Source organism: Emydura macquarii, unplaced genomic scaffold (genome assembly GCF_026122565.2).
Source record: "Emydura macquarii macquarii isolate MOO-44397 ecotype Brisbane River unplaced genomic scaffold, CSIRO-AGI_Emac_v2 contig_2768, whole genome shotgun sequence".
NCBI classification, from domain to species: Eukaryota; Metazoa; Chordata; order Testudines; family Chelidae; genus Emydura; species Emydura macquarii.
In genome coordinates, this window is record NW_027132905.1 from 11,235,070 (window position 1) to 11,262,941 (window position 27,872).

The 27,872-nt window shown below is 41.0% G+C and overlaps 1 protein-coding gene across 3 annotated transcripts in view; it reads left to right on the forward strand.

Moving 5' to 3' along the window:
* The window catches only part of PDLIM4 (PDZ and LIM domain 4), an 87,842-nt gene that overhangs the window by 44,281 nt on the left and 15,689 nt on the right, over positions 1-27,872 (forward strand). For all 3 annotated transcript variants that reach the window (XM_067567129.1, XM_067567128.1, XM_067567130.1), the window contains exon 4: positions 25,938-26,116. In XM_067567129.1, the coding sequence (XP_067423230.1) occupies positions 25,938-26,116 (179 nt within the window). The remainder of the gene's footprint in view (positions 1-25,937; positions 26,117-27,872) is intronic.

The following is a 27,872-nucleotide window of genomic DNA, read 5'->3' on the forward strand; positions in this document are numbered from 1 at the left end:
TGCTAGTGCTTTGTCTAGTCTGGTTTCAATTATCTCAAGCAACAGAGTTTCGATTCTGAAGCCTAATGGATATCATCATTAGGAACTTTTCCTGATATCTCACTAAAATATACCTCTAACAAATAATAATTAGTGAACACAGTTAAAACTAAAACTATGAAAATCAACACACAACAAGAAACACCAATAATACTTTCTCAGACTGGCATAGAAGAGGTCCAATATTGCACATACCTTGGCAGCATTGTAAGTACGACAGGTGGAACAAACAAAGACATTAAAGCTATAGTGAGAGCCAGACATCCCTTTGTAGCTCTAAAACTGATCTAGAGAACCAGAAATCTTGCCTTCCCAACTAAATTTTTAAAATTTAGCACCATTGCTGAGTCAGTCTTACTATATGGAGCTGCACCTTGAAGGCTTATTATGACCTTACTAACTTTACCTGTTGTCATAAACAGCTGCCTTAATCAAATCCTTAATCTCAGATGGCCAGAAAAAATAAAAAAAGAAGAACTCTGGGGGAGCACCAAACAGAAAACAATAGGACAGGGAGTTACAGAACAAAAATAGAGATGGCTAGACATGCATGGAGGAAATACCATCACAGGACAGGCATTGGACTGGAACCCATAAGATAACATGGAAATCCACAATAGAAGCAGAATTGAAAGCTGTCAGAATGACATGGAAGGAAGCTAAGACTGCAGCAGGAGACCAGCAAAGGTGGAATGCAATGGTGAAGGCCCTACATTCTGAATGGAATAGAGAGGCCTGAGGGAGAGTGTGTTTACAAAGAAGGGTTCAAATTACAACCTCAGATCCAGGTTTTAATGATGTTCATATTTGGCACCGAACTGAGTGGCTGGTTCCATCGCTATAGTGGACTAAGAAAAAACATCCCCAAAGTTGGGGAAAGTTCAGAGCCAGAGCCAAATCCAAACCTGTGGCTTAGGTCCATATTATTTGTTTTGTGGTAACACTCAGAGAGGGCCCTAACCCCACGATTGTCTTAAATACAAGACTGGATGCTGTTAAGGCAGATATGCTGTCGTCAGACACAAGTTATTGGGCTCAAAACAGGGGTAACTGGTTGAAATTTAATGGTCTGTGATATGCAGGTCAGATTAACTGGATAGTCCCTTCTTTCATTAAACTCTGTGAATTGTGCTAGATAGTGTACAATCAGCAAAGAGATGGTCTTGACCCCAGAGAAGTTACAATCTTACAATGCTCACGCTATTCAAATACTAGTAGTCGTGTTATTTGAATTATTAATTTTCTATAGCTGAAAGAAGCCTTCACTATTTAAAAGTTCAATCTCTAGTCCCATTCTGCAGTGTCACTGTCTGTTCTATTCATTCCCCTTTTAATGTAACTGTACACGTTACTGCTGTCTCATTCTCTAGCAGACAACAAAAGTAGGGCATGCCAGTGAGCTACCATGGAGGAAAGAGATTAGTTTCTGAAAATTCTACTGTGCTTAGTTTCTTTAGCATTCACTCCCTAGTCAAAATACAGCCATATGGTGCTAATAAAAGAATGGGATGTTTATTTTCTTGACCACTCACATGCTGCCAAAATTGACAGCTTAGTGGCATGATGAAGATTGGAAACTCATGTCTCAGACTGTGAGGTCGAACTCTGTTCTCACTAATTGACAGTAAGTTCAGATGGCTGGTCACTAATCTGACTGCAGCAAAAATTCAATTGGCAGTGGAACTGTGCCCATAGCAGAAACTGAAACAGAGCATGAAGTGGCTAATGAAACACAGAGCCTTTCATATTCAGCTCAGTATGGTAGGGACCAAAGTTATTGCCCTCTGACAACTCTTAGGTGCTCCTCAGGAAATAAGATAGTAAACTAGTTTCCAGTTGACGGAGGTCTGCATCTTAAAACCACCTTGGAACTGGTACTAGCTTATCTGATACCACTGATGTCAGTTTTATCAGAAAGGCTAAGGACTGAATGGACACTGAGGCTGAAGGAGGCTTTTGTCCCTAGAAATGGTGGATGTGACTTTCTGTCACCCTGCACTTATGATATTGCAAAGTGCACGTAAAATGCTACCACTCTGAATTGTGAATGATTATATAAGCTATATGACAAAGACCTGATCTTTTATAACATGGACAAGGCACATTGAAGGGGAGGAGAAGTCTGCACTGTTCCTGTTCCATGGATAAAGAGGAGCAATTAGATACCATGCTGATGGGCTGATTAGAAATGCCTGGATCAGTACAAGACGTAAGTCTCCATGACTGTCTGATCAACACGAGGCTCACTAAAAATGTACTAAAAACCAAACAAACAAACTCCGCATCAGTGATTGACTCTTCAACTCTTCCCTTGGATTGGTCTTCATGAAACTGAATGTATTTGAAGACCCACCTGTCCTGTTAAGCATCCCTGTTATAAGGCCACTCTTCATTCCGTATTCATCCTGTTTTCTGTTATATTCGCTCATGCCTTTACGCTAAGCTCTTTGGGCACTGCCTCTGTTAACAGTTTAGCTCATTTTCCCAGCTGTACAGCATTATGTACTTTTATCATCCTAGAGAAGTGATTAAAACAATCCTTGAATATGTCTCTGTCATTTATGATGGTATTGGGCCAGGTCACCATCTCTCAGTACAACCACTAGAAGGGAGGAAAGGCAGAAGAAACCGCAGGAGCCTGCCTCTGCAGAGTTCCTCTCCCCAAATCATTCCATCAGAGTGATTGTCCTCACCCCACAGATCAGCTCTTGGCACCTGTTCCCGATACCCAGAGAGGGACTGCGTTGTCTAGTGAGTTTTGAGCTTCTTTGTTAGCCTTTTTTCCAGTTCTCTGCTAGCACCAGGCCTATCCTACTGCTCTAACCTGCCACGTAGCAGAGTTTTTCTTCTACAGGACAGAACTTCGTTATTGGGAGCACAAGGATGTTTGAGTTAAAATTAAATAGTAACTGTTGTGTGTGTGAGCATGAGCTTCTGGCCTCTCGAGACAAAAGAGCCTGCTATTCAATGTTGGGCTAACAAAATTATACCGTGTTTTCAATGTTTTTTTTTTTTTTTTTTTTTTACTAGAATGGATGATATTCACAAAATAAACAGTTGTAACTGAGCTGCAATGGTATAAAGTTTAATGGCAGATTTGGAGAAGCATTTTTTAAATGCCTACTAAACCATTTAATTGGACCCATGAAAAGAGAGTTTTATTCTACTCGTGTTTCATCAGAGATGGCTGTTTAAAGTATTACAGCAACGCGCTTTGCTTTGTCATCTCTGATTCTCCTCTTCTTGCTACACTTGTTTCCTATGATTTCAAAGTTCTTTATAAAACTTTGTTTCTCTTATGCAGACTTTTAAAAATGTTTATGCAATCATCTACCCTCCTTTTTACCTAGAACCAAACTGGAGGGAATGAGAAGCCTGTGTTCTCCTTCCTGTTCTGTGGAGAAGTACTTAGGGTCAGGTTTTCAAAGATATTCAGACATCTAACAATGGAGATAGACAATTAGTAGGACTGAGGCACTATGGCAATAGTGCTCACTAGAAATGCCTGGATCAGTAGATTAGTCTCCTGTGTCAGCTACGTCCATATGAAGTAAGCGAGAGTTTTGCCTGATTAAAACATGACTGGGTTTCAGGGTTTAGTCCCAGACTTGTTAGATGTGAAGGAAGATATGCCTCTCTGCAGATAATCTAATTGGGGCCTGCAGCTGACTACATCTTTGGGGCTTAGACATCTGATATCTGTATCATGTGCGCTAATCTTTGGAACCTGCTCTTTTGCAAGAGGATAATAGAAATGCCGAATCGAGAGACAGTTTAGCTCACAAGTGAAAATCTTTTTCTTTAGTCAACACTTTTCTGTTTCACATGATTAACATTCTTGGTTTTATTGATAGTTTTGCTTCTTTAATTTTAAATGCCATGAGAGGTACTGTGAACAGAGCAATATCAAATTATTCCTGTAGTTCTTCTACAGTGTAATTGTATAGACACTGTGTAACTATACTATAAAATATTGGTGCAGTTTGAAAAATATTTGAATACACATGCACAGTAGCTTCTCTGAATTTTAAAAGAATATGATCTATCCAAAACTTTAGTAAATTTCTAACATTAGACTTTTTACCAAGTTAATTTTCTAAATAGGGTGTCCCTTTCTAACTTTAAAGGGCTAATCTTATAAAGACAGTTTTCCAAGTTCATAGACCTTTTGACAGTGTGGGCCGAACTTATCCTTGATGTAACACTCTGTTAACTTCAGTGAAGTAACATCAGGGATGAATTTTGACCTCATGGTATTAAATAACAGCAGCAAACCCTTTCTACTGGAACACAGAATTTCCTGACTTTCCTTGCTTTAATGAAAAGGCAGGATTTGGATGATGTCTGCTTACAAAAAGTCTTCATTGCTACTGCAGGCTACCAAACAAAACAAGCTTTTGATTCATGAGCGCTCAAGCATGACTTAGTGAATTGCATGGCAAAAGGGGAAAAATCTTGGTTTCGCACTTTGGGGAAAACAAAGGATGAGATAATGTCCTGGCACAACATTAGGTTCCCAGTCACATTGGAATTCTCTAGCTTGTTGTCTGAGGACTGAGTCAGTGGTAGAAACACACAGAAGCCTTCAAGTCAGCTATGAATTATAAGTATTTATGCAGCATTTCAAGTTCAGATATCACTATTTAGGACTCCTACAGTGTTTGCATGTCCAATTTATTAGGCAGTGTGGTTATATACAAACTGGTTTAGATTTTCAAACTGGTGCAGGTTTTGTAGCTGATAACAAACTTAACCAAGTTGAAAGCAAAGGAATGGTTACAGTAACATTGTAATGTGGCAAACTGCATTTGATGTGGCCATTAATCTAACAGTACAAAAAGAGCCTAATTTAAAAAAATAGCTTCTGAATGCTCTCTTTATTTAGTAAACTGCTCATATCCTGAGAGCGGGAATCAAAGCCTACTGAAGTCAGTGTAAACATTCACATTGACTTCAGTGGGTTTTGGATCAGGCGCTATATTCCAGGCCTTTGCTAGTATTTGAAGACTCAGTTCTACAGTCAGTACTCATCCTGTAGCACTGTTCTCCACGAGTAGTTCCATTGAAAGCAATTGGCTTAATTAGCAAGTAAATTACTGCTCAGTATGAGTATGCAGGGGAAGTTGACTTCAGTGTGACAAGCTGCAGATACAGAGTCCTAGGGCAGTAACCAACTTAGATTTACTTGAGGCCTGTATCACCCAGTCAGTTACTAGTTAACTGTTGAAGGACCTAAATATATGAATTTCTCAATAATCCTAATGTGCTTAAGAAAATTTTTTTTTAAGAAATAAAGGGAAAAGTTTGTAGTTAAAGCTTTTCAATCAAGTATTTTCCTCCGTCAGTTTCTGTAATTTGAATAGTTTATTTGCTACCCTTCTTTGTTCCTGTCACAGGTGATTATAGGCTATATTAATGGTAAGAATGTGGGTCGACTGGAAAAAGGAAAATACCATTTGACGGATATATACTGGTACATATCACAGTGATTCTGTCTAGTTTAAAATAATACAGTATATTTTAGTGTCATTACAGCAAAGTTTATTGGCAACAGGTGAGAAAACTGTAGATTAGCAGCCTAAATATTGTGTCTGGTGGGACATAGTTTTTTTGTTTTGTTTGTTTGTTTGAAATCCTTGTTCATTTTTAAAACCGCACAACACACATGCAAATTTTACTTTCTGTGCTTCTTAGTGTTGGGAGGTATAATGATGGTTGCATTTCATTTTTCATAGTCATTCACTTCAAATGTAGCCATCACTCTGGAGTCATTTGTTACAGTTCTAACATATCTCTGGTTGTTACTAAGCAACCAATATGTTAGGTAAATAATTCTAAACACAGTTCTATTCTCTGGGAAAATATTTGTGTGAAGTGTAATGAGCATCATCAACTGCTTCTTGTGTAATGCTGAATCATCTGGAAGCCTCTGTTTGAACAGAAGCATCCCCTATTAATATAACAGAAGGCTAATTTATTTGTCCAGACTCCCAAATGAGAAAAGTTTTGACCTTGAGAGATATGTGTGAAAGACAAAGCACTTGCAGAGATGACCACATCTGAATAATAGTTCAATGTAATCAGAAATGTTCTTATGTGGTCTCCCAAACCTTCTGACAATAGTATCAGATCTGTGTACATGGAAGGGGGGGGAAACAATTGTTCCTGGTTGATAAATTGGAAGAGGATAAGGTGGGACCACTTTGGATGACTAAAATGTGAATAGTTATAGAAGTTCCTTGTCTGCCTTCTGGAAACATGTTCTGCAGTGATTTAACTGTTTGTTTGCCATGGGTATTGCCCAGAACCATGGGTATAGCAGGGAAGGACTGAGATATTTATTTGACTAGAGCAACTTTTTTTATTTCACTATTAAAAAAATAAGCGGTGGGCTTGTCCATTTCAAAATAGGAAACAATTTTTTCCCATCATTTTCATGTGATTTCTCATAATATACTCCACCTGTACAGTGAGGGAGGACATTAATCCATGCCCAGAGAAATTTAGTTTTAAGCATATGAAGCTATCTCAACAATATGAGATTCTTGGCTTGAATACTTGTGCTCTATCTTCTTCTCCACTGGTATGTAATAGCGGTGATGGCAGAGGGAAGGGGAGAAGGTATAATACAATAATATTTCCTGGGAAGAAGGAAATTTCCTTGATCAGTATTAGAGGAGAATTAAAATTAAAAAAAAACCCTGTATCCACTAAATGGTTTGTAACTTCATCCTCCAAGTATCAAATTGTTCATGAGATAGGCTTGTTTTTTTGGTTTCATTTCACTAGCTGGAAATTGCTTTGCTTATTAAGTGATGGCAGAATTACTATAGTATGAGCTTGGTGGGCACAGGTAAAAGATTAGACATGGTGCAAAATAGATTGCTGAGGTTTAAAGATGAGTGAAATTGAAGTGCTAGGATAATGATCACTGGGCACAGTTCTTTACTAATAGAAATTTTATTTATTTATTTACTTACTTACTTATTTATGATTGCAGTAGTGACAAGGAGCCTGAGTCATGGGCCAGGACCCCATTGCGCTAGGAGTGTACAAACACAGAATGAAAAAAATAGTCCCTGCCTTAGGAAGCCTACAGTCTAAGACTAGAGACAACCGATATATACAGACTGACTGATGGAGGAGCACAAGGAAACGAGACAGCATCGGTCAGCATGATAGGCAGTGATCTTGGCTCGCCAGGAGTGTAACCAAAAAATTGTTAAGAAATTAAAACCTAGTGATCAAAATGTAGGCAATGAGAAGTCAAAATCGAGACAACGCGGTGCTGTTTAAGAGCGATCAGGAAGCTCCACCAGCTAGATGGCATGGACTGGATATGCTGAAATGCAGTTTTAGCAGTGGATTTTGAAAGTGCAAGGGTGGATGGCTACTGTTTTTGATTTGTCTGCAGTAACTTGGCATGTCATATTCCTAGTGAGGGTAATCAGACAACACCCAGAACAGCACTTGCAGAATGTGCAACTCTTGGCGTAAGTAACTGAGTTTGGAAACCTGCACACTTGCAAATATAAGTCTACTTGTCTGGATGGAGAAATCTTCTATCTTCAGTATTGGAAAAGTGAGAACATGAGGCTCAGTGTAAACTTCGGTTCAGAGATTAAGTCATTCCTAAGGTTCAGATTATCAGTGTGGTTAGAAATGGCTGGACCGGATTCTCTGTTGGTGTTAATCTGCATAGCTCCATTGTGGTGATGGAGCCAAGTTGATTTACAGCAGCGAAGGATCTGGCTCCATATGTTGGCTCCATATTCCAGTTGAAATGTTATTATCAAAGGCTATCCGGTATTTGGTTGTGTGAGTGACATATATTTTTGTATTTTGGATTCTATCACACTCTTTATAGTATACAGGAGGATCTGCCACCATCATTACCCACGGCACTTTACTGCAGAAGTGCCTTGGTGTTTAATTGGCTTTTATTTTCCAATAGGGATTGTTTTGTTTTCTCACACAGGTGAAAACCAACCATTACCTCAGCTTTGGGAGTGAAATAGTGATACTCAGAATTTCCGTTACCATTATGTTACTTCCACTATGAGTTTCAAGCATACATAATGCAATTGATTGCTTTTAGAATCTTTTTCATAACAACAAGAAAATGGTTTTCATTCAGTCTGAAAATTTCTTTGGCTCCTCATAAATTTTAATACCGTTTACATATTAAATTACCTGGGGACTGGAGTTGTCTTAAGGATTTGAATACTAAAAGATATAGTAGCCACAGCCTGCGTGTTAACACAGAGCTCATTGTTTAACCGGTGTACAGTGGCTATTCTTACATTAGGCTCCAAATGTTCTTTCACTGCAAATGCAAGAGAGATTTGTCTAAACAAAGAACCAAGAGTAGGGCAGGGAACACATTTGAAGATATTTGGTTTCTTAGAAGTGATGCAAGACAAATGTTGGCTGCATGTCAAAAAAAAAAAAAAAAAAAAAAAAGAATACATATATCCTATACATTCCATTTCACCAGAAGGAAAAGAGAGTATATATAATCCATGTCTTTAACTAGTTAACTAGTTTGGTTAAAAATGTTAATAAAACTGACACAACTTTAGTGCAAAGATCTCCCCTCCTTTGGCTGCTCATTATACACAGCCATGTATTGCTGGAATTGAAAATCATGACCACAGCGCTTATGCTGGCAAGATAAGTGGAAACATGTTTTTATCATTCTTGTCTCTCATGGGTAACTTATTCCATTGCTATGGATTTCTGAGAGACAGTTAGGGAGCCAGGTGGCTTAAAGGATAAAGCTACGGCACCACTATACAAGTCCATCTTGAGCTTTCAAGCGAAATAAGTTCTGTTGCCTCTGCTAAGGGCCTGATGATATATGCTCTGCTCTGGATGAAACAGGTGGGAGTTGCGGAAGCGTGGCCCCAGGATGGATTGAGCCTCTCAGGCCCTACCTTATGCCCATTGAAGTCAATGACAAAAACCTCCACTGATTTCAAGCGCCTAGTTACCAACAGGCACTGACCTGCTCCACTGACACTCTCAGGGCATGTCTACCCTGCCGCAGTGGCAGGCATTGATGCGGTGGCATCGATTGAGCGGGTCTGTGTAGACCCGCTCAGTTGATGGGAGAGCGCTCTCCAGTCGACTCAATTAGTCCACATCCCCGAAAGGCGGTGTCGACTGGAGACACTCTCCGGTTAACGTAGCATCGTCAAGACACCGCGCTGTGTAGATGTAAATACATCAACATGAGGTACGCTAGTTACACTATGTAATTAGCGTATCTCACATCAACCCAGCACAACAGTGTAGACCAGGCCTTACTTTATTTTGTACTTGTAATTTTGTCCTTTTTAATGCAATAATTGCTGAAGTCCCATGATAGGGAGCCAAGACTAAACCAATGTGAAGACTGCATAAGATGATCCTTTTTTAGAAGAATGAATGTCACTGAAAATAGAGTGGAGAAGTTCAAATGACAAGCTACCTGCCGTGCCTCTGGCCTGGGAGAAATAGCAGACTTCAGTTGAATTTAGTGCTGCTGCTTTTACCTCTACAGAACACGCGTTCGCAAGAGAAGAAGAGAGGAAACAATATCAATAAAAATGTAACTGTACGGTAGTGGAAAGACTATAGAGCTGGGTCCTCAACTGGTATAAATTGGTATAACTGCATATACCAGCTGAAGGTCTGGCCCCATCACCGGACAAAGAGGTGTGAAAATCCATGTGCATGTAAACAGTCTAGTAGCATGTCATTCCTTTAGGGAGACCCAAGCAGGATCATGCACAGCTTCACTTGGCTTCTGTACTCAGGTTATATCTCCTTTCCATGCCTATCCTTCTGAAAACAAATGTTAAAACATAGAATTGTCTCTTACACAGACACACAGAGAACTTTATGGATTTAATATGTACAAATTGACAGTCACTGAGCAATGTCTATCATAATCAAGTCTAACTTATACCAGCCAAAACAGGGAAATCCCCAGATCCCAAGTGAAGCCTTCCATTGAGGTCTTTAATACACGCTCTTTATACCCTTATTAGAATCAATGAGCCTAGTTATTGTAGCTGGCTTTTCAGCTCCTGAGCAATGTTTGGTAGATGATGGGGGTTGAAATGTCTATGTGGATGTTTGTAGCCAAACCATTTCGGTTTATATACTTGTAAATGAGGGCAGGGTATATTTTATTGTTGGGAATTGTATTATTAGAGGCCAGGGTTGGGAGGGAGGGGGAATGAGGTACCAAGACTGAATAGTAGGGCAAGACACAGGAGTGCAGGGCTGTCTCAGCTCTTATAAAAAGTCTGGAGCAACTCTTTGTTATGTTGAGCCTTCTGGGTGAAACCGCTCTTTTTATGGAATCTGGAGATTTATGTACACTGGTTTTGTGTGCAAGCTCTGCGGGGTCACTTGTCTTTTCATCTGCCCTTTACTTTCTCACGTTGTGATCAAATACAAGTTACTTTAATTTGGAGGCATTTTTTTCTCCTGAATGCCTGAGGAAATGCAGTCAGGTTTTAAGCGCCTGACTGTGGCGGTGCAAGGGAGCCTGTATATAATTTCATACTTTTCTCAAAGCTATGTAATGTTTTTCTTTAGTTTTTGTTTCTTGTGGGGATATTTCCCCCCCTCAACATAAATAAACAAAATGAATTCCCTCTTTGGAGAGTTAAATTGCAACAAGACTGGGTGGCTTGAGACTTCTGTTATTATTTCAGATAGGTAATATAGTGATTGTCAGTCTATAAATAGTTTAGATAAAGGATTAGATGAGATTTATTGTGGTATGGCTGCTCTCTCACTTGTAATGTATTTTACAAATACAAATGAAATTTCTTACCAGATGGTTTGCTAAATTATAATACTTGGTATTTTCTTTACTGTCCTTACAGTATAAAAGATCCAGGGTGGACCAGTAGTTTTTCTTGATCCTGATTTGACTTGCATTTTATTAAAAGTCTTCTTTAATTTGGGTGGATTTTATTTGTACATTGAATGGGATTTGGGATTTAGCATAAAACTGGACAGAGATATTAACTTTTGCAACAAAACACTGGCCTGAGATTGGTCCTAGGATGATAATTTCTAGAATACATACAAGCTATTATAATGTTTTCTGCCTCCAACAGTATAAAAGTAAATGGCCACTCTTTGTAAATCACAATCCTTCCTCTCAGGCGCACCATTTCAGAAAGGGGTGCAGCCTCTTATTACTTTGCCTCTAGGGGTATATCCACACTGCAAGGGATGCAAGGAGGTACAAGAGAGGAAGAGTCCTTGCAATACCATGTGCCCTTTGTCGGGTACAGGAGCCGTTTTGAGCTGGATGGGATTCTCCCCGCTGAGGTACAGTGAGAGGCAGCCACAAGTCTGCTTCCCATGGACCTGCTTGCAAATGACGGGGATGTGCTGGGAGCAGGAGGGGTATGCTGAGGAGTGAGGGGCTGCCGCATGCTACACTCCTGAGATCTGGACATTGTTGCGGCCTGGGGAGGCTACTGCAACGGATACAGGACACAAGGGCTGTTACACTGGAGTTCTCTCCAGCAGCTTAGGGCCACTGTAACCCCCACCCCCCATCTGCCTGCAGGTTCTCTTCAAGGCACAGCAAAGAATCTCACCTCAGGTCTGCAGAGATCCAGGCCAGTGCCCTATGCACTGGACCAGAATTCCTCTCTGCCTAATGCGTTTGTCAGCTCTTTGTCTCATGCAGAGCAGGGGCTATTAATTTGGGGCCAGAGTCTACAGCCCTTACTAATGTTTAGCCCTGCCATACATCCCAAATAAAGCCAAGGAGACTTATCCAGAGTGAGATGTGGTGCAGCGTAAGTAAGGCTGGCCGAACCACACGCTTCCGTGGTAGCACTCGGTACCTCCCAAGGTGTCAGTCAGGTACAGCGATGCTGTGACTCAGGCAGGTATGCCAGGACAGGCACTAATGCCTCTCTCCCAAGTTGCTCTCCTGGTTTTCACTGCGGCCCATGGCTGTGGAGTTCTGACCTTCGGGGAGGCCCCTCCCCTTTTGGAATTGAGTGCACTCCACACAGGTGCAGAGCCTGGTCCCGGTGAGTGGAAGCAGTTAGGGTTTGTTCTAATGTAATTAATGTGATCATATGGCTGATTCATAGGAGCAGGGAGGGTGTTAATTGCACAGTCATGGGATCATGGGAGGAAATGCACATTCTCCATTTTTATTATGGTGATTAACAAAACCATTTCATTTAGTAGCTGCAAATGCTTTGAAGCAAATGTTTCTAATCCAATCAATAACAGAAGGAGAGGCTTATAAAGGATATTGTTGTTTTGTATTCCAGAAATACATATGTTCACAGAGTGGATAATGTTAAAAAGCTCTGGCTGCTCATGAAATGTTAGTGGTTCTAGTCCCCGGTTTGTGGTTTTCAGACAACTGCAATAGGCACATTTTATGGAGGACTTTTTAACATCAGTGTGTTAGGGAAAGGATCTTGATAACACATTTATTTTCTGGAAGTAGGATTTTGTGGTGTAAAATCCACTACTGATAATAAGCTCACAAAGCTGGCCAGAGGGTTGCCGTCAAAAATAATAATAAAAAAGAAAACCTTTACATGATGTTTTTCTTGTGGCTGGTGAGAGCTTTCTGGGAAATGGCAGACTGTACCATGCAGGCAATCATTCTAAAACCTGTTTATCAGTTTGGAGTGTACTATCCCAGATAATAGAGATGAGAAGCTGAAAGAACCTTTTTTAATACTTGGCATGCAGGTAATGCATTTTTCCCCTTGTAGTTGTTCTACAGCTAAATGAAATGCTTTCTTAGAGTACTTAAGCACATAGCTCTGTGATTTTTCTTATCCTCCAGATCTCATCTGTTCCCTATTAACAGCAGAGCTTTTTCAGGATGAATTCCACCAAACCTTATTAGAGGCGGATGCAAACCTATTACTTATGACAGGCTCTGAATGGAGTCACATTTCAGATAAATGTTTTCTGCTTCTTTGTTAACTAAAGGCAGTGTAGGAAGACCATCCAACTTTAAAATGTATAAAAGAGAAGTTTGGACAAATCCCTTTGGTGATTATCAGATAAGTTGTATAGGCAGGTTAGATATTTCCCTTCTTCTTAGGAGTTGGATACATTTTTTGAAATAGTTACTTCTCAACTGAATATTTGAAAGCTGTGTCTTAAAAAAAACAAACACTCAGTTCAGCCAGCTAAATCAATTCTCTTTCTCTCTTATCTATTAATCTTCAACATTGAACTAAATTCCAGGATTGTTTTTACAAGGAAAGTTTAAAATTAGCCTGAAGTCAGTTTATTCCACAAAGCTGACTCTTGACTCTCCATGGGCAATCCAAAACTTACTCATAAAGAAAAGTTTGACAGTCAAATGAAAATAATCTCAGTTTTAATGTGTGTGGCTTTTTCAGCCTAATTGTAGGTTTACATTCTTGTCTCTCCACAGTTCAGAGTGCAGCCCTTAAAATAAAGGTATTGCATAGGCTCTCTTCAGAGTGCTCTGAGATGCTTCATCTGTGGGCTTGCTAATGGTTCTCTTAGTAACCTTTAAAAGAGTTCCATACCTATGATCGTATTTTGCACTTGATCCATGCACAGTGCTTTCATAGAGAGCTCGTCATGAAGATGGGGAATTGAGCCTTTAGATACTGACCGAGGAATGGTGCAGGCACTCCCTCAAGAGTAGCCCTGGCAGGAAGTGAGACTTCGACACACTTCTGAATGACAATTCCTCCTCTTCATCCTCCTTCCTCCAGGGGTAGGAATAGTACTTTGCTGCTGGCCAATACCACCAACAAATGACAACTGCTGCCTCATCTACACTGAGCAGTGAGGCCTGGGGCCTTGGTTCTCCCCCGCTCACTCTCCACCATCTGCTCTGGGGGAGTAAGTCTGCAGCTTTGTGGCTAGTTTGAATCAAAAAGGAAGAGTGGTGCTTCAGAGGTGAGAGGGTTAGAGGGAAACATCACTGCCATGTGTGGAATGAGATGGTGGCATCAGTCCAGTTACTAATGTTCACTTTAAAATGGTACCACCACTACCCATGGTGTACCATCTCTATTGACCAGTAATGGAGTTCAGTGTCCAAACCAGCACTGTTTATGAGCATTAAACTAACAAAGGTGAAGGTGGCGGAGGAGGGAAGGATCATTATATAACAGCATTTCTGCCTCCTTTGGTAGTTTTCCATGTGAACTTCTCACAGAGCTACCCCTAAATCGTCAGTGTTTTTAGGTAATTAAGTGAGCTCTGCAAAATGATAGTGTGTTTTTGACCACAACAGATCTGAAGTACATCAAATCGAAAATTGCACTTCTCATAACTGAGACAGACTGTGCCCTCTTCCAGCACACTCAGCTGCATTGCAGTTGTATAACTAACAGGTGAATTTGGACCCCGGGATTTAGAAAAATAAATGGTGTAGGTAGATTTTCAAACGCACCAAAGACAATTAGTGCCTAACACAATGGGAATTAGGCTGAAGCGACGCATGGGAGGGGAGGTATGTGGGGTCAAGTGCCCCTCCATATTTGCTGGTTGGCTTGTTCTGAGCATGCTCAGTAACACCATTTAAGCCAGCTGCCCTCACCCCCCTCCCACACACACACACACTATCGGCAGGCATGGGTTGTTTCTGGAACTAGGTGCCTGATTGCCATGTGTTCCTATCAAAATCGCCCCTTACATCTGGACAAGGGCAATGTGGTCTTTAAGACTGAGCACAGGATTAGGGAGTTTTAAACCCAGAGCTATGGATTCAGAGCTCTGAGGCCTTGGGGAATTCGCTTCAAACAACATTTCCTACTTGGGTGCCTTCAGTTGCCCTTAAAAGCTGCAGCTGCTCAAAATCATCACTTATTTAGGTTCCATCTTTAGGCACACACATTGGAAATCTTTGGCCTTAACTTCTCTGCCTCAGTTAACTCATGCGTAAAATGGAGTTAATAACACTTACCTATCTCACAAGGTGAGTGTTTGAATAACAAGAGATTAGTAGTTTTCTAATGTTTGTACTTTCAACCTTTAAGAGCCTGAGCCAAAACCCAGTGAAGTTAATGAACTTCAGATTTGGATCAGACATTTAAATTCTGTGTAAGATTTATATATTATACAACTGTCTCTAAGAATCCTGCCTTATAAAAGGGAATCCTGCCCGCTATTGAAGATCTCTAGCTGAACAAAGGCAGAAAGACAAATAGAGCATTTTGCAGAATCCCCTACAAAGAGAATAAAATAATAATAATAAAAAATTCTAATAAATCTGAGATCAACAGAATCTAAGGCAGCAAAGCTGGGAAGCATTCAGAAGGCAGTAAACAGAGAATAAATGAGCTCTTGATACCACTCGCATCTTAGCCTTAGTTATGGAGTGAGGACAGAGTGCTTTCCACTTGCCAAGAAGAGAGCTTAGATGCAAATCCATGCTGGAAGATCTTGTGAAATTTTGAATCCCACCATCATTAAGCAGTCAGTCTAAATCTCATGCTCACCTTGTCACGTTTTGAAAAGTGTACGTGTTTTTGGTGACTGGACAAAAAGGCACTAACAAAATATGGTAAATGTTTTCTTCCATCGTGAGAGAGAGACTAATTTTCTAATCCTTTCCCAAATTCCTGGCTCATTGCATATTGTCGCTGCTAGGGGAACATTTATATTAGCAATGTTTAGCTAGATAGATGTAGTTAGCTTCTGAGGCTTGTTTTACCAACTAATTTAAAAAGCTTGAGGATTTTTAAACTGCACGTTCCTGATTCCTCTTACCTGACATGCAGTACCATAGAGTTTAATACTGTCACCCATCACCCTGGTATAAGATAGATGGAATGTATATTTTAAAAAATTTTTGGACATGTCACCCTTCCTTAATATATCCCAAGGGCACAAAATAATTAGAGCCATATTGTGCCACCCTTGCTCACGTAGGGCCAGATCCTTAGGTGGTGTGCAATGGCATAACACCCTCAAAGTTAAAGGAGCTACACTAATTTTCACTACCTGTGGATCCGACCCATTTACTACTACCATTGATTTGAATGGGACTACTTTGTGCAGTAACTTACTACTTGAGATGAATACATTGTTTAGAATCTGGTGTTTAGTGAATTAGTAATGGAGAAAAGCATTTGTGCGAGTGCAACAAATCTAAATGCAAAATCATAGTGTCATATTGGTGAGTGTGGAGATCAAATTTCTGTTTGACTGTGATGATGAAATTCAGTTTAGGCTTGTTCCAGAGGGGTAGCCATGTTAGTCTGTATACAGCAGTTAGGCTTGGTCTACACTGAGAGAGTTTTTTTGTACCAGTGTAACTACATTGGTGTGATTCTCTTCTCCTTATCCATCATATAGTTATACTAGTCCTACCCCTAGTGTGAACACAGTTATACTTGTATATATAGCTTATTTTCCTTCCTATACATGAATAACTATCCCAGTATAAGTACATTTGTACTTATGTAACTGTGTCTACACTAGAGGGTTGTACCTCCTTTACTGATCTAGTTTACTGATATAGTAGCCCAACGGCTTGTCTACATGGCAAGTTAGTGTGTGACAGGCCAAGCTGTGAATCTGCAGTGCGCCAGCTTGCTGTGCAGTAACACCCCATGTGGACCCTGCTACAGTGCAATGTGTGGTAAGCCAGAGTGTAAATCTAGAACGCCCCAGTTTGCCACGCATTAGCTCGTAGTGTGAACCCAGCTACCATACAATGAAGATCCCAGAGGAGCAGTACTCCAAGCCTCACTCCAGGACCTTTTTTGCACCGTAGCAGGTTCCACATGGCAAGTTACTGTGCAGCAAGGTGGTGTGCTGTAGATTCATATCCTGGCTTGCCGTGCACTAGCTTACTTTGTAGATAAGCGGTTAGCATAATAAACCTGAAATAGTGGTGTGTAGTTTTATATTTGTGTTGAAACCTCCATCCTACTTCTTTTTATCCTCTCCTATGTGTCTCTGAGACTGGAGCAGACCAGGCATTTTCAAAAACGTGATCCTTGGAACTTCACTGGTTGTGTCTTGGTGTGAATGGAGTAATGGGTAACTGTAACTAAAAGAACTGCACGGAGCTAGTGGGAAAAAGGTTCACTAGTGAGTTGGACAGGATTCTAAAGTGACTTCCCGCACAAAGGTGAAGCTCACTTTTTGACACTCTCATTGCTGACTCTTTGTTCAGACTGAATTTGGAGCAGGGGATAGTTTTAAAAAACACAAACAACTTGTCGTCTTTCAACTGTCGGACATTTTCCCTTTCTTAAAAATGAGGAAATCCCCAATACTAAGAATATCACTTTTCTTCAATTGCAGCGTTTCCGTTTGAAAAAATGTGTTGAATTGTTTAGAGAGGCACTATGTGTTAAAGTGTTCAGGCTGTCAGACAGCCATGCCAAGAAATGTTCACTGTGTGTCAGTGGTATTAGCTATTGAACAGCAGAGCCAAAGTTTTGGGGTTTTTTCCCTTTGATGATCTGTCAGAACAGACTATTTAAGATGATGTTGTCATGATGGCTTTTCAATAGGCTTTGTGCTTTATTTTCTAAACATGTCGATAAAGAATGTTTGTGTTCTTTCAATTAAATTTTAATAACATGCTTATTTAAAAAAAAAAAAAAATCAGTCAGTCACTCTGTCAATGTACTCTTTGTTCCAAATACCAGCTTTAACGTCTCTATTGTGTCCCTTGTATATATTGCAGATACCATTGTGATGAGAGCAATATAGGAACTTATATTTTGATTAAGAGTTTTTAAATGGATGCAGAATGAAGTAGTGTGTTTGTGTTTTAACATCAGTAGAGAGAGAGTCAGTGCTTTATGGGACAAAAGAAAGACAGTTGTACAGAGAATTTGGTCTCTTTGATCTTCAGTACTGGTGGCTTTCTTGCTATCTTCCTGCTGCATCTTATTGCTTTTTGAGGTTCCATCAGATACACTGCATATGAAAGAAACCTTGCAAAACCAAATTCTATTCCATCCTTTATAAAGAAAGGTCAGGAGTGAACTTGTTGAACTATAAATAGCTAATTATCTTCCCAAACAAAAAACCTTTCATGTGTGCTGGACTCTGTAACCAGCATTCCAGAGCCAGCAGCTTTATCCTTGTCCTTGCATTTAGTTACACTGGTTTGTTTAAACTATCTACTTGAGATAAACAAGTATCTACAAGATGAATTTTTTTTCCTGTTGCCACCTTAGAGATAGCAGTGTACACCTGTAAGGACCTGTGGCTCAGAGGGTCACTGGTGTAAACGTGTTCTGCCTCAGTCCCGGAAACTGTTACAAAATATAAAAGGTTTTCATTCAAAGAGTTAAATTAGAGAAGATTTTGTCTTTCAAGAAAAGGCTGAACTCTGCCAATAAATCTGATTGTGGCGTGGGGAACCCTATTTCTTTTCCAGATTTCCTAGTGGAAATCTCATTAACTTGATTGTTTTCTTCAGAAAACAGTTCACTTGGTACTTTCCATTCTGGGGTGCTTGGTAATAATAAAGGCCACACATTATCAACAGACAAAACACAATTGAGTTTTCACCCTTCTCTTACTGTGAAAAGTATATGCTTTAGTGCATTTGCTTAAGATTCTTTGTGGAGATTAGGCACAATTCAGTGCATGCAAGACTGACAGCATGTGGCCTTTAGTGAATGAGGATTTATTGGAAAGAAATCCAGTAGCTCCAAGTACAATAGCCAATTTAATGTACCTCATCAGAGTTTGCATGTAAAGACGGCTTGCTGCCAATGCTACTATTACCATAAATATATATGTATAATTTCCTTTCACTTCCTCTATGCCATGCCAAAAAAAACACTCAGAGACATATTGTGTTGCATTTTCCTTTTTCTGGAAATAGTTCATCAGGATGTATAGACTGCATCCATAGGGCCGTACATATCAGTACCCGTTAATGTATAGGCAATGCCCAGGGAAGTAAATTATTAGTAAATGGGTGATGTATATCTGTAAGAGGAAAACAAGTTGTTGAACTAAATATTCCCAGGAAATACATAGAGAAAAACAGTGACAGGTGTTCACATGGATGGAACACAAAAGGTGAATGCTGGATAGTAGCTTTGTTCTTGGTCATGTGAGCTTAATCCAGCTGGTTTGGGGGATGGGGATACCCACTGATGTTCTGAAGGATGCTGTCAGGATTAAGGGCCTGCAACTAGTCTGCTTAATCCCCAGGCAGTCCAACAAGTTCAGCTGCACTCCAGTGGCAGTGCCTAGTTGGCTAAACCGCCTGATTAGCTGAGGGCATCAGCAGACCTGCTCTTAAGATCAGCAGCAGCTGGCTGCTCGAAGCATTCGCTAACGGCTGCATTAACTTCTGCTGCTGCCTTGGTCCAGCCCTGTCCTAGTCTCACTTTTGCCTCAGACCCAGCCCTGTTCCTGCCTTCCCTGACTCTAGTAACCTGGTCCTGACCCTCATCTCTGATTCCTGGCTCTGACTCTGATTTGATCCTTGACCTTGGAGTTTGGCCTTTGATTCCATTGCAGACCTTTGGCTCTGATTTCTGGCTCTGACTCTGGTTCTGACCCTCACTTCTGTTTTCCTCTCTTGATGTCAGCTCTACCCTCTAGGCCTGACTCCTGCTCCAATCATTAGGCAGACTCCCCATGTCCCAGTCCCTAACAGGTGCCCCTCCCAAATATCCTTTCATCAACTGGTCCCTAAGCTCTCCTTCTCCTCTGTTACTCCATCACCTTTCCTCTGTGTATTCTCCCCCACCCTAGGTCAGGAAGGGAGTTAGGGATCTCCATCTATATAATAGTAAGGAGGCAGTAGAAAGCCTGGCCCAGAGCTGGCCAGTGGAGAGCTTACAATACAGTTAGCACAGCACCAATTAATACACTGAGGCCTGGTCTACATTTACCAGAGTAGCTTGTGTAACTCCCGTCAACTGCTGTACTTCCATTCTGCGTGGTGTCTTCACTGCACTGTGCCGACGGGAACTGTGTTCCCGTTGACCCAACCCTACGCCCCTTGAAGAGGTGGTTTTACTAGGTCGACTTCCTGATTGATTGAGTGGGTCTTTACTACTGCTCAATCGATCCAGAAAGATTGATCTGATGGCGGCGACTTTGCCGCCGTCGGTGTAGACATACCCTCAGACAGCAATAGATCTCATTATTGTAATTTTGTACGGCAGTAATACCCAAAGGACTGGGTCTCCATTGTGCTAGGGCCTCTACAAACACTGTCCCTGCCCTGGAAGTCTCAATACCTGATCTCAGCTCGGTAACAGCAGATCCACATGACTATTATGTAGCTGCGGTGACACTGTGGTGGATTTCCATCTTGAACGGCCCCTCGCCAAGTCTCCTTCCTTTGGCAAGAATCGACATGGGAGAGTTTAGGCTTCTTAAATCCCTCAAAATTGCAACTTCCAGCCTAATTTGTGGTTGGTCTTGTGCTCTGCTTCCTTTGGCCACAGCTATATAAACCTTCTGTTAAAGGGTGCCTTCTTCTGCACGTTGGACATGACCTCACCAGGGCAGTTGATCTAGTTGTCAACTGGTGCAAGACAGCAACTTGCCTGGATCGTCTAAGCATCTCCTCGTTTGTGACAAAATCAAGCCAACAGGTGTTGAGATCTCACCTCAGCACCTCATGTTAAGTTAATTTGTGACTGATACACAAGTTCTAAGAAAGAATCCCCACAAGTCAGGTTTCACTAAGTTCCAAAAGCCAGCTACAAACTCCATTAGATTTTGGTGTGGTTTATAATTGATCTTGGAAGGCTAGCATGAGGAAATAGATGTTAATGCTTCTCTCTTGATGACCAAAAGAATTCCCTTTGGTAAAACTAGTTCTTAGCAGGGAAACTCCATAAGAAAAAATTTTAAAATGCCTTTAACTAGGATAAGTTCTATAGAGCAGAAAAAAGCTGTCAGAAAAAAGAAAATTGGCCACCAAATTGGGAACATTTTTGTAATCTTAAACTCTGAGAGCTGGAAAGAAATCCTTCTGGATCTAGGTTTCTAAGGGCCAAGGCATTAATGCTTTATACCATGTAAAATCTTGCATGGGCTTCATTGAAAACTCGAGACAGGTACTAAGAAAGGAGTCTGAAACCAATCCAGAAAATAGAAGGAATACAACCAGGGAAGACCAAGATAAGCGAGCTCCCAGAAGGCTGAATATTCTCAGTGTTTTTCCTCTCAAGCCACAGCCTGAATCCACAGCATGGTCCAAGAAAATAAACCCATCAAAGACAGTAAGTACTCAAAGAGATTACTGACTCCAATGCAGAAATTTACCATTCCAATGCAGGGAGAGAAAATGCGAGATGCTCTTGTGCATTTTGGCCCAATCCCATTTAAGCCAATTGGAAGCCTCCGGTAGGGCTTGGAATTGGTCCTTTGTTGTTCAAGGTCTGGAGATGCCATCAGGTCAGCCTCCAGGCTCTGAGGAGAGGTTTGAGAACTGGCAGCGAAGGGAAGCCGGGCACAGTAGGAGCATGTTCTAGGGCAGGAGAGTGATCCTGAGTGAAAACAGAGTATGCGGTGTGGCTGTAGCTGTGTCGATCCCAGAATGTTAGAGGGACAAGGTGTGGCTTGAAAGCTAATCTCTCTCACCAGCAGAAGAGGGTCCAAAAAAAGATATTTCCTCACCCATCTTGTCTCTGGAAAGGAAGTAGAAAGTGTGACTGATCTCAACAATACCAGTCTTCTGCACTGCCCCGTACACAGTCATTCTTTCACTCCACCCCGGCATGACGCTTCCCAGTGACCCATAGGTGAAATTCTAGGAAATTGGCCAAGGTTTTACGCAGATGGGAAATAGCCATTGTGCTATGAGTTACAGTCAGTCTGAATGGCAGGGTCTTAAAGACAGCAGAGAGAGCAAGTGCTTATGAAAATTTCATATGGTGTGTTGTTATAATGACTGCAGTTTAATTAGTAGGGACTAGAATTAAATGAATCCCAATCCTCACGTCACCAGGGCTACATATGGTAGAAAAGGTTCATTTTTTTGTGACTGCAGGAGAGTGACACGGCCGACTGAAAACAAAGATGTTGGATTCTGCTCTGCAGTGAATGTGCAATGCAGAAGTTCAATCCCCTTTGAGAAGACAGGAATCTGGAGAGAGCATTACGGTAGAAGGGCCCCATGAGTTACCGGGGTGAGTCAGCAGGAAATGAGATAACAGCAAGTCTGCAAGGATTTTTTTCCGCAGGAGCAAAATCTTTATAACTAGGAATGCAAACAAAGCAAAGGCATCCAGAGAAAAACAAAAATCCTCCTCAGTGTGGGATTCTGCCAGACCTCAGCACTGGGACACAGAGCCCTGCCTTCTCACAGGCATTCTGCCAGCAGCCTCTTCTAGCCCCTCTCCTGAACCCCTCAGGACAGGTTTTCCAAAGGGGTCAATTCCCTTTTAGGCACCTGAATAAGTAGCCAGATTTTCCAGAGCTCAGCACGTTGGGGCTCAGCTGTTTTGAAAATCTGGCCATAAGTGCCACAATGGGAGCTAGTGGGTGCCAAATTCTTCTGGAAATCTAGCCCCATGTATGGGTGTTGAACATTTGAGTATCCGGCCCTGAGCTCTTTGGAAAAAAGGGTCCTCAGATCTCCGGTTAACTCTTTGCTTACTTGGGACCCAGTATTGTCCCTTCTTCTATTCTGTGACTTGCCCAAACCTGCTGCTACATACTTCAGTCAGGGCCAGGGTCGGGCCTTTAGGCAGTATGTTTGGTCATTGGTTTCAAGAAGCTCAAAGAATGTGTATGATTGTTTTCAAAGAGAACTTCAAAGCCAATTGGCGTTTGGTTTCTTTCTGGAGCGGGGTCTGTGCTGGAATCCCATCTGGAAATGACGTGGTTCATTTCAACTCTGAGAAGAAATAGTTCTAACCTGCACCTCAGTGGCACTATTTGGGAGCAGCGTGGAGCCATTCAAGGACCTGCATCTCCCCACTTAGAGTGACCCTCTTCCGCTGCGATCTGGCCACAAAACCACAGCGAGGGAAAGCTTTGCTTGTCATATTGCCTCACAACCATTTGTTCTTGTAACCAAACTGATGCTACTCCACGCAGAAATGTTTCCAAGGCTGCACAGTCTAACCGTGCGTGGCTGGGGAAGACCCAGCAAGGCTGAAAAGATCTGCGTCCAGCACGGAATTTGTGAGCACTTAGGAGAGTGTCAAAGCAATATTTTTTTAGCTTTTAAAGACACATTTGCTGTTGATTTACACATCGCTTTGCTTAACAGAAATGAATGCCTGACAGTTTACAAACTGCCTCAGATTAAAGGAATCCATGGAGCTCATGTTTTCTAGGCCCACATTAAAGTGCATTTTATTCCAGAAATGGACTAAAATCCCATGTTACCTTAATAGGAAAGGCCCCGATCAGCCCTTATATGGAAAAAAGTACAAGATGGGGGAGGGGAAATGAATGCTAGAAACCCCATGCGGTTAACCCAGCAAAGATTTGCCTTTGTGCCTTCTAACCAAGGAATCTAGCCTGGCTTCACTGCCTCCAGCAGACCCCATCTGCTGCAACCTGATCTGCAGAGCCCTAACTACTCACTGTGTACCTGCAGTGGGGCTTTCACAGGTGGGGTGGGGAGGGAGAGAGAGAGAGAGCACACTACAAGGTCAGTGGTGTAATGCTGTCAGATAACTTGCACTCTACTGCATAGTAAAGCGGGACATGCCACACAAATGTTTTAAATCCATATTCTCCCCATGGACACGCATGTTGCATTCCTATTGGCTTCTCTGGGAGCTGCACACGCATGTGTCAGGGAGAGTTTGTCCCATAGTTCTGAGTTGCTCATCAATGTAAAACAGCAGCGTCAAACTTGAGTCGTGACCCAGACTAGCCTCTGTCTGGTGCTCTGTGGTTTCTTCATTCTTCAGCTGACTCAGGAAAGGGTAGCATTCAGTTTCCTTAGCGTGAAATGCAATTTCAGACCCATTTGACATAGACATTTGCAGAAATGGCTTCCAAGGAACGAATGGCTTGTTATTAAAAACTATTTAGCATCTGGCCAATTTACACCATTGCTTTTCCTCAAACATTTATGGCCTTCCTTTTCCCCTTTGGGGCATTGTAGAAAGTATTTGCTTTATTTCCCTTACAATAACACTGTAAATCAGGGAATTGGGAACTATGGCCTGGTGGTAATTTTTTTAAAAGTATCATTCGGATGAAAAAGTTTAAATAATATTCCCAGCAGAGGGATTCATTTATTTAACAGATAATTTGATCTAACATGTTGGAAGCAATTCTTTCCTGCATATGTCTGTCTGAAATAGCATTGCAAAGAAGGTCCCAGTTTTGGAGCTACGTAAGTACATGAGCAACTTCATGCTGAGTCCAATTGGTCTCACTGAGTCCAATGGGACTGTTCACATGCATAGTTAGTCATGTGCATGGGTGGTTGCAGGATCAGGCTCTAAATCCCCAATCTTGCAGTCCTTACTCAGGCAAAATTCCCACTGATTTGCCTGAGGAAGAATTTCAGGGTTGGACGCTGAAAATCTTCTCTCTAGCTACGTCTGTTTTTATTTTGCTTACCAGGTCATTTGTATGCTATTTGGAAATATAATTATTTTTTTCTATGTGCCAGTGATAAACTTTTGTTTCCAATTAATATTTATTGGATGATTTTAGTCAAAAGTAAACCTTGTAATGGAGCCCACGCTGTGCAATTCAGTAATTGTTCACAATGTGGTTTTTCTCCTTCGCTTTTCACAAGCCTTAAATATACAAGAATATTGAAAACTGGGAGCAGATCCTCAGTTGGTATAAATTAGTGTAGCTCCAGGACCCAGTCCAGAATACATTAAAATGTCTCTCGTGTAAATGTCTGTTCTTCCATCAATTCCGAGATGAATCTGACCACCATGAATGGAAATAACAAGCACATGACAGGTGGAAGAGTACTTCCCTTAGGTTTTCAGCTGCTTTACCTTGCTTTTGATAATTGGATATGATATAACCTGTTTTTCCTTGTCAGTGTACCTCTAGTCTTCTTTCTACTGATAGTTCGCCAAGCAGAATATTAAAAAGGAGATAAAACATGGATACAGCTTGGGTGGAAGCAATAAATGTTACTTTTCATGTGTTTTGTACCTTCTAGCATGCACAGGATTGAATATTTGTCAGTGTTTTTCACAGCCTTTGTTAATATTTCATGTAGTTGAACTAATACGAAAACTAGTCTTTTTACAATTCCTGTTTTGTGGAAATATGGCAAAAAGATCAGATCCTCCATCAGTTTGGCCCTGTGAATGTTAAGTTTCCCTCAGGCACTAAAAAACCAGCGAAAAATGTAAATATAGTTACCAAGTTACTAGCTTGAGACAAATTCTGATCCCCTTAGTCACTTCAAGTAACACCGTACTTTAAGAGCAGTCCCGTTGAAATGAATGAAACTATTTGTGGAGTAAGGTGCTATTCAAGGTAAGAAAGGGTGTCAGGATCTGGCCCTTTATTTGGGCTCCTGTGTAACCTGAATACATAGCCAGAAGTCTGATTCTGATCTTGCTTTCACCAGTGTAAATCAGGAGTAAATTGGAAGTCGGAAGAGTGTGCAACTCTAGTATGAAATAGTATCATTGAAATGTGAATCATGCCTCTTGTTTTTCCTTTACAGAGCTGATAAGTATTGGTCATATGAGGGAAATGAAGAAATGCAGAATAATTATCAATGACTGAATATGGAGAAACAGTCAAGCTTATTTAATTACAGACTAAAGAAAGCTGCACAGATTCAGCAAGATCTAATTATGGGTCAAATCTGAATTTCCTTTTTCCTGGTGAATTTTTCTTTTCCTCTGTTTATTTACACACAACAAACGACATGCTATTATAGGCTACAAAGAATAACTAGAGGGGCTGCTTAGTACTGGGAGCCATGTACCTCACTGTTTTCTGTTTCTTTTGTCTTTTAGGATAATGGGCCCACTCAGAACAGAAGACCAATGCCCTATGTTCCTGAAGGGAGCCCAACTGACAACAAACTGATGTCAAATTTACAGTATAATAATCCAACGCAACTCTATGCAAATAACAACGTAGAATCCAGTTTGCCAACACAGATGAGTGGACTCCATATTGCTCCGCCAAACAGGTGTGAGGAAAGCTCTGATCATATGATTAAGTTGCTAACAGTTAATGATGGAATTTGACATTTTTAAATAGCAATTTATATAAAGTGCAATGCTGGGGAGTGTAGAGGGGTGGGGAGGGGAGTATCTGTGCCCTCTCTGCAGAGAATATAAGTCTGGTACAGCACAGCTAGGGAGCACTGGCTTTTTAGTACAAGCTGCAGAGCTTTTAGCTCTTGAGGTTCCTGCTTTAATTTCTGATGTGTCTGCAAAGATGGCAGCCATCCCCCATTCATGTGTGTAAAATGTGAAACCTGGGTTGTTGGACCTGAAGTTTCAAGTTTCTAGTCAAATGCCATACAGGAGTAGCAGCCAGTGTTTGTTTATTTTATGTAGGCCTATGCCGTGTGCTGCTAATGTTCGCCTCTTATTGCATTCAATACAACACATAAGTATGTTATACTAAGATAACTAGATATTTATTATTATTTGTATTATGTATTATCATAGCACCTAGGAGCCCCTGCATGGACCGGAACCCCATTACGCTAAATGCAACTAAACAGCTTTGTTACAGCAAATGTCTCTCTTTTCATGCAATTTACCTTATGTTGACATAATATAGTAGTATTTTGAAAGTATGACTGATTCTAGTCATTGCATAACTGAACTACAACACAAACAGTACAGTGATGGTCTATAAGCAAGGATGGCATCGTGTATACTTCTTTCTTTGTATCAGACTGATCAATAACCAGTCAGTCTGAACATTCTGTCTGGCCATTTCCTTAAAAAGAAGTTTTCTACTTGGAAAAATTTTCAAGTATTCAGTTAAAAAAAAATCCACGTTGACCATTTCCCTTTAAGTGTGGATTTCAAATGGATCAGAGACTCTGGATTTTTGTAACCACCTATGTTATCTTCTGCAGACTCTCCACAGGTGGAGACGGGTGTGTTATTCTGTGCTTATCAGAAGGACGAGGGCCAGATTCAGCAATGCGCCCTAGAGCAAAAAAGATCTGTGGGCTAAATTCAGTGGTGCCAATTACACAAATTGTAATTTACACGTGTTGTAATATAAATGGCCAAATGACATAAATTGCACCAATTAGGCATTTAGTGGATGCGCAAATAACAAAGATGTGAGACAAAAGTAAGATCGCCCCCACTCTACCTATACCATTCCCAGATAACCCATAGGATGCCAAGCTGGTGTGGATATCGAGTTGGCTGAAGTTGTACTTTTGTTTTGCATGTCCACTTAATTCCATTTTACCCTAGTTCATCAATTGCACCCACGCATAGCCTTTTCTGACTGACACCCATTGTGCAATTTACCCCACCATTTATATCACTACTGAATTTGGCCCATACTTGATTCAGATCCTTTTATTGCTTATGGACCTGGATAGGGTAGCAATCAGATCAGATCCCACTGTGGATGTTACTAATGGTCCTGAGTTTGTCACAAACTTCAGTATCTTCTTTTAAGGAAGTGTGTATCCACCTGACACTAATCAAAGGCTTTTCCCCCCGTAGAAGCTCTGATTGCTAGTCTACAGTGATCAGTCTTTCAAGTGAGACCCTGGAGCAGATTTGGGGATAATTGTTTTCATACAAAACTAAGCCCAACAAATTGGGGCATCTATAAATCTAGGTCAGTGCAGCTCTTTGGCAGGCTGAGGTACATTAATGCTAATAGAAAAGAAAACACTTTTCTAACCACACACAGCTCAGAGGAAGAGCTGAAACTTTGATGCACTCCAGCTTGTGGACTGG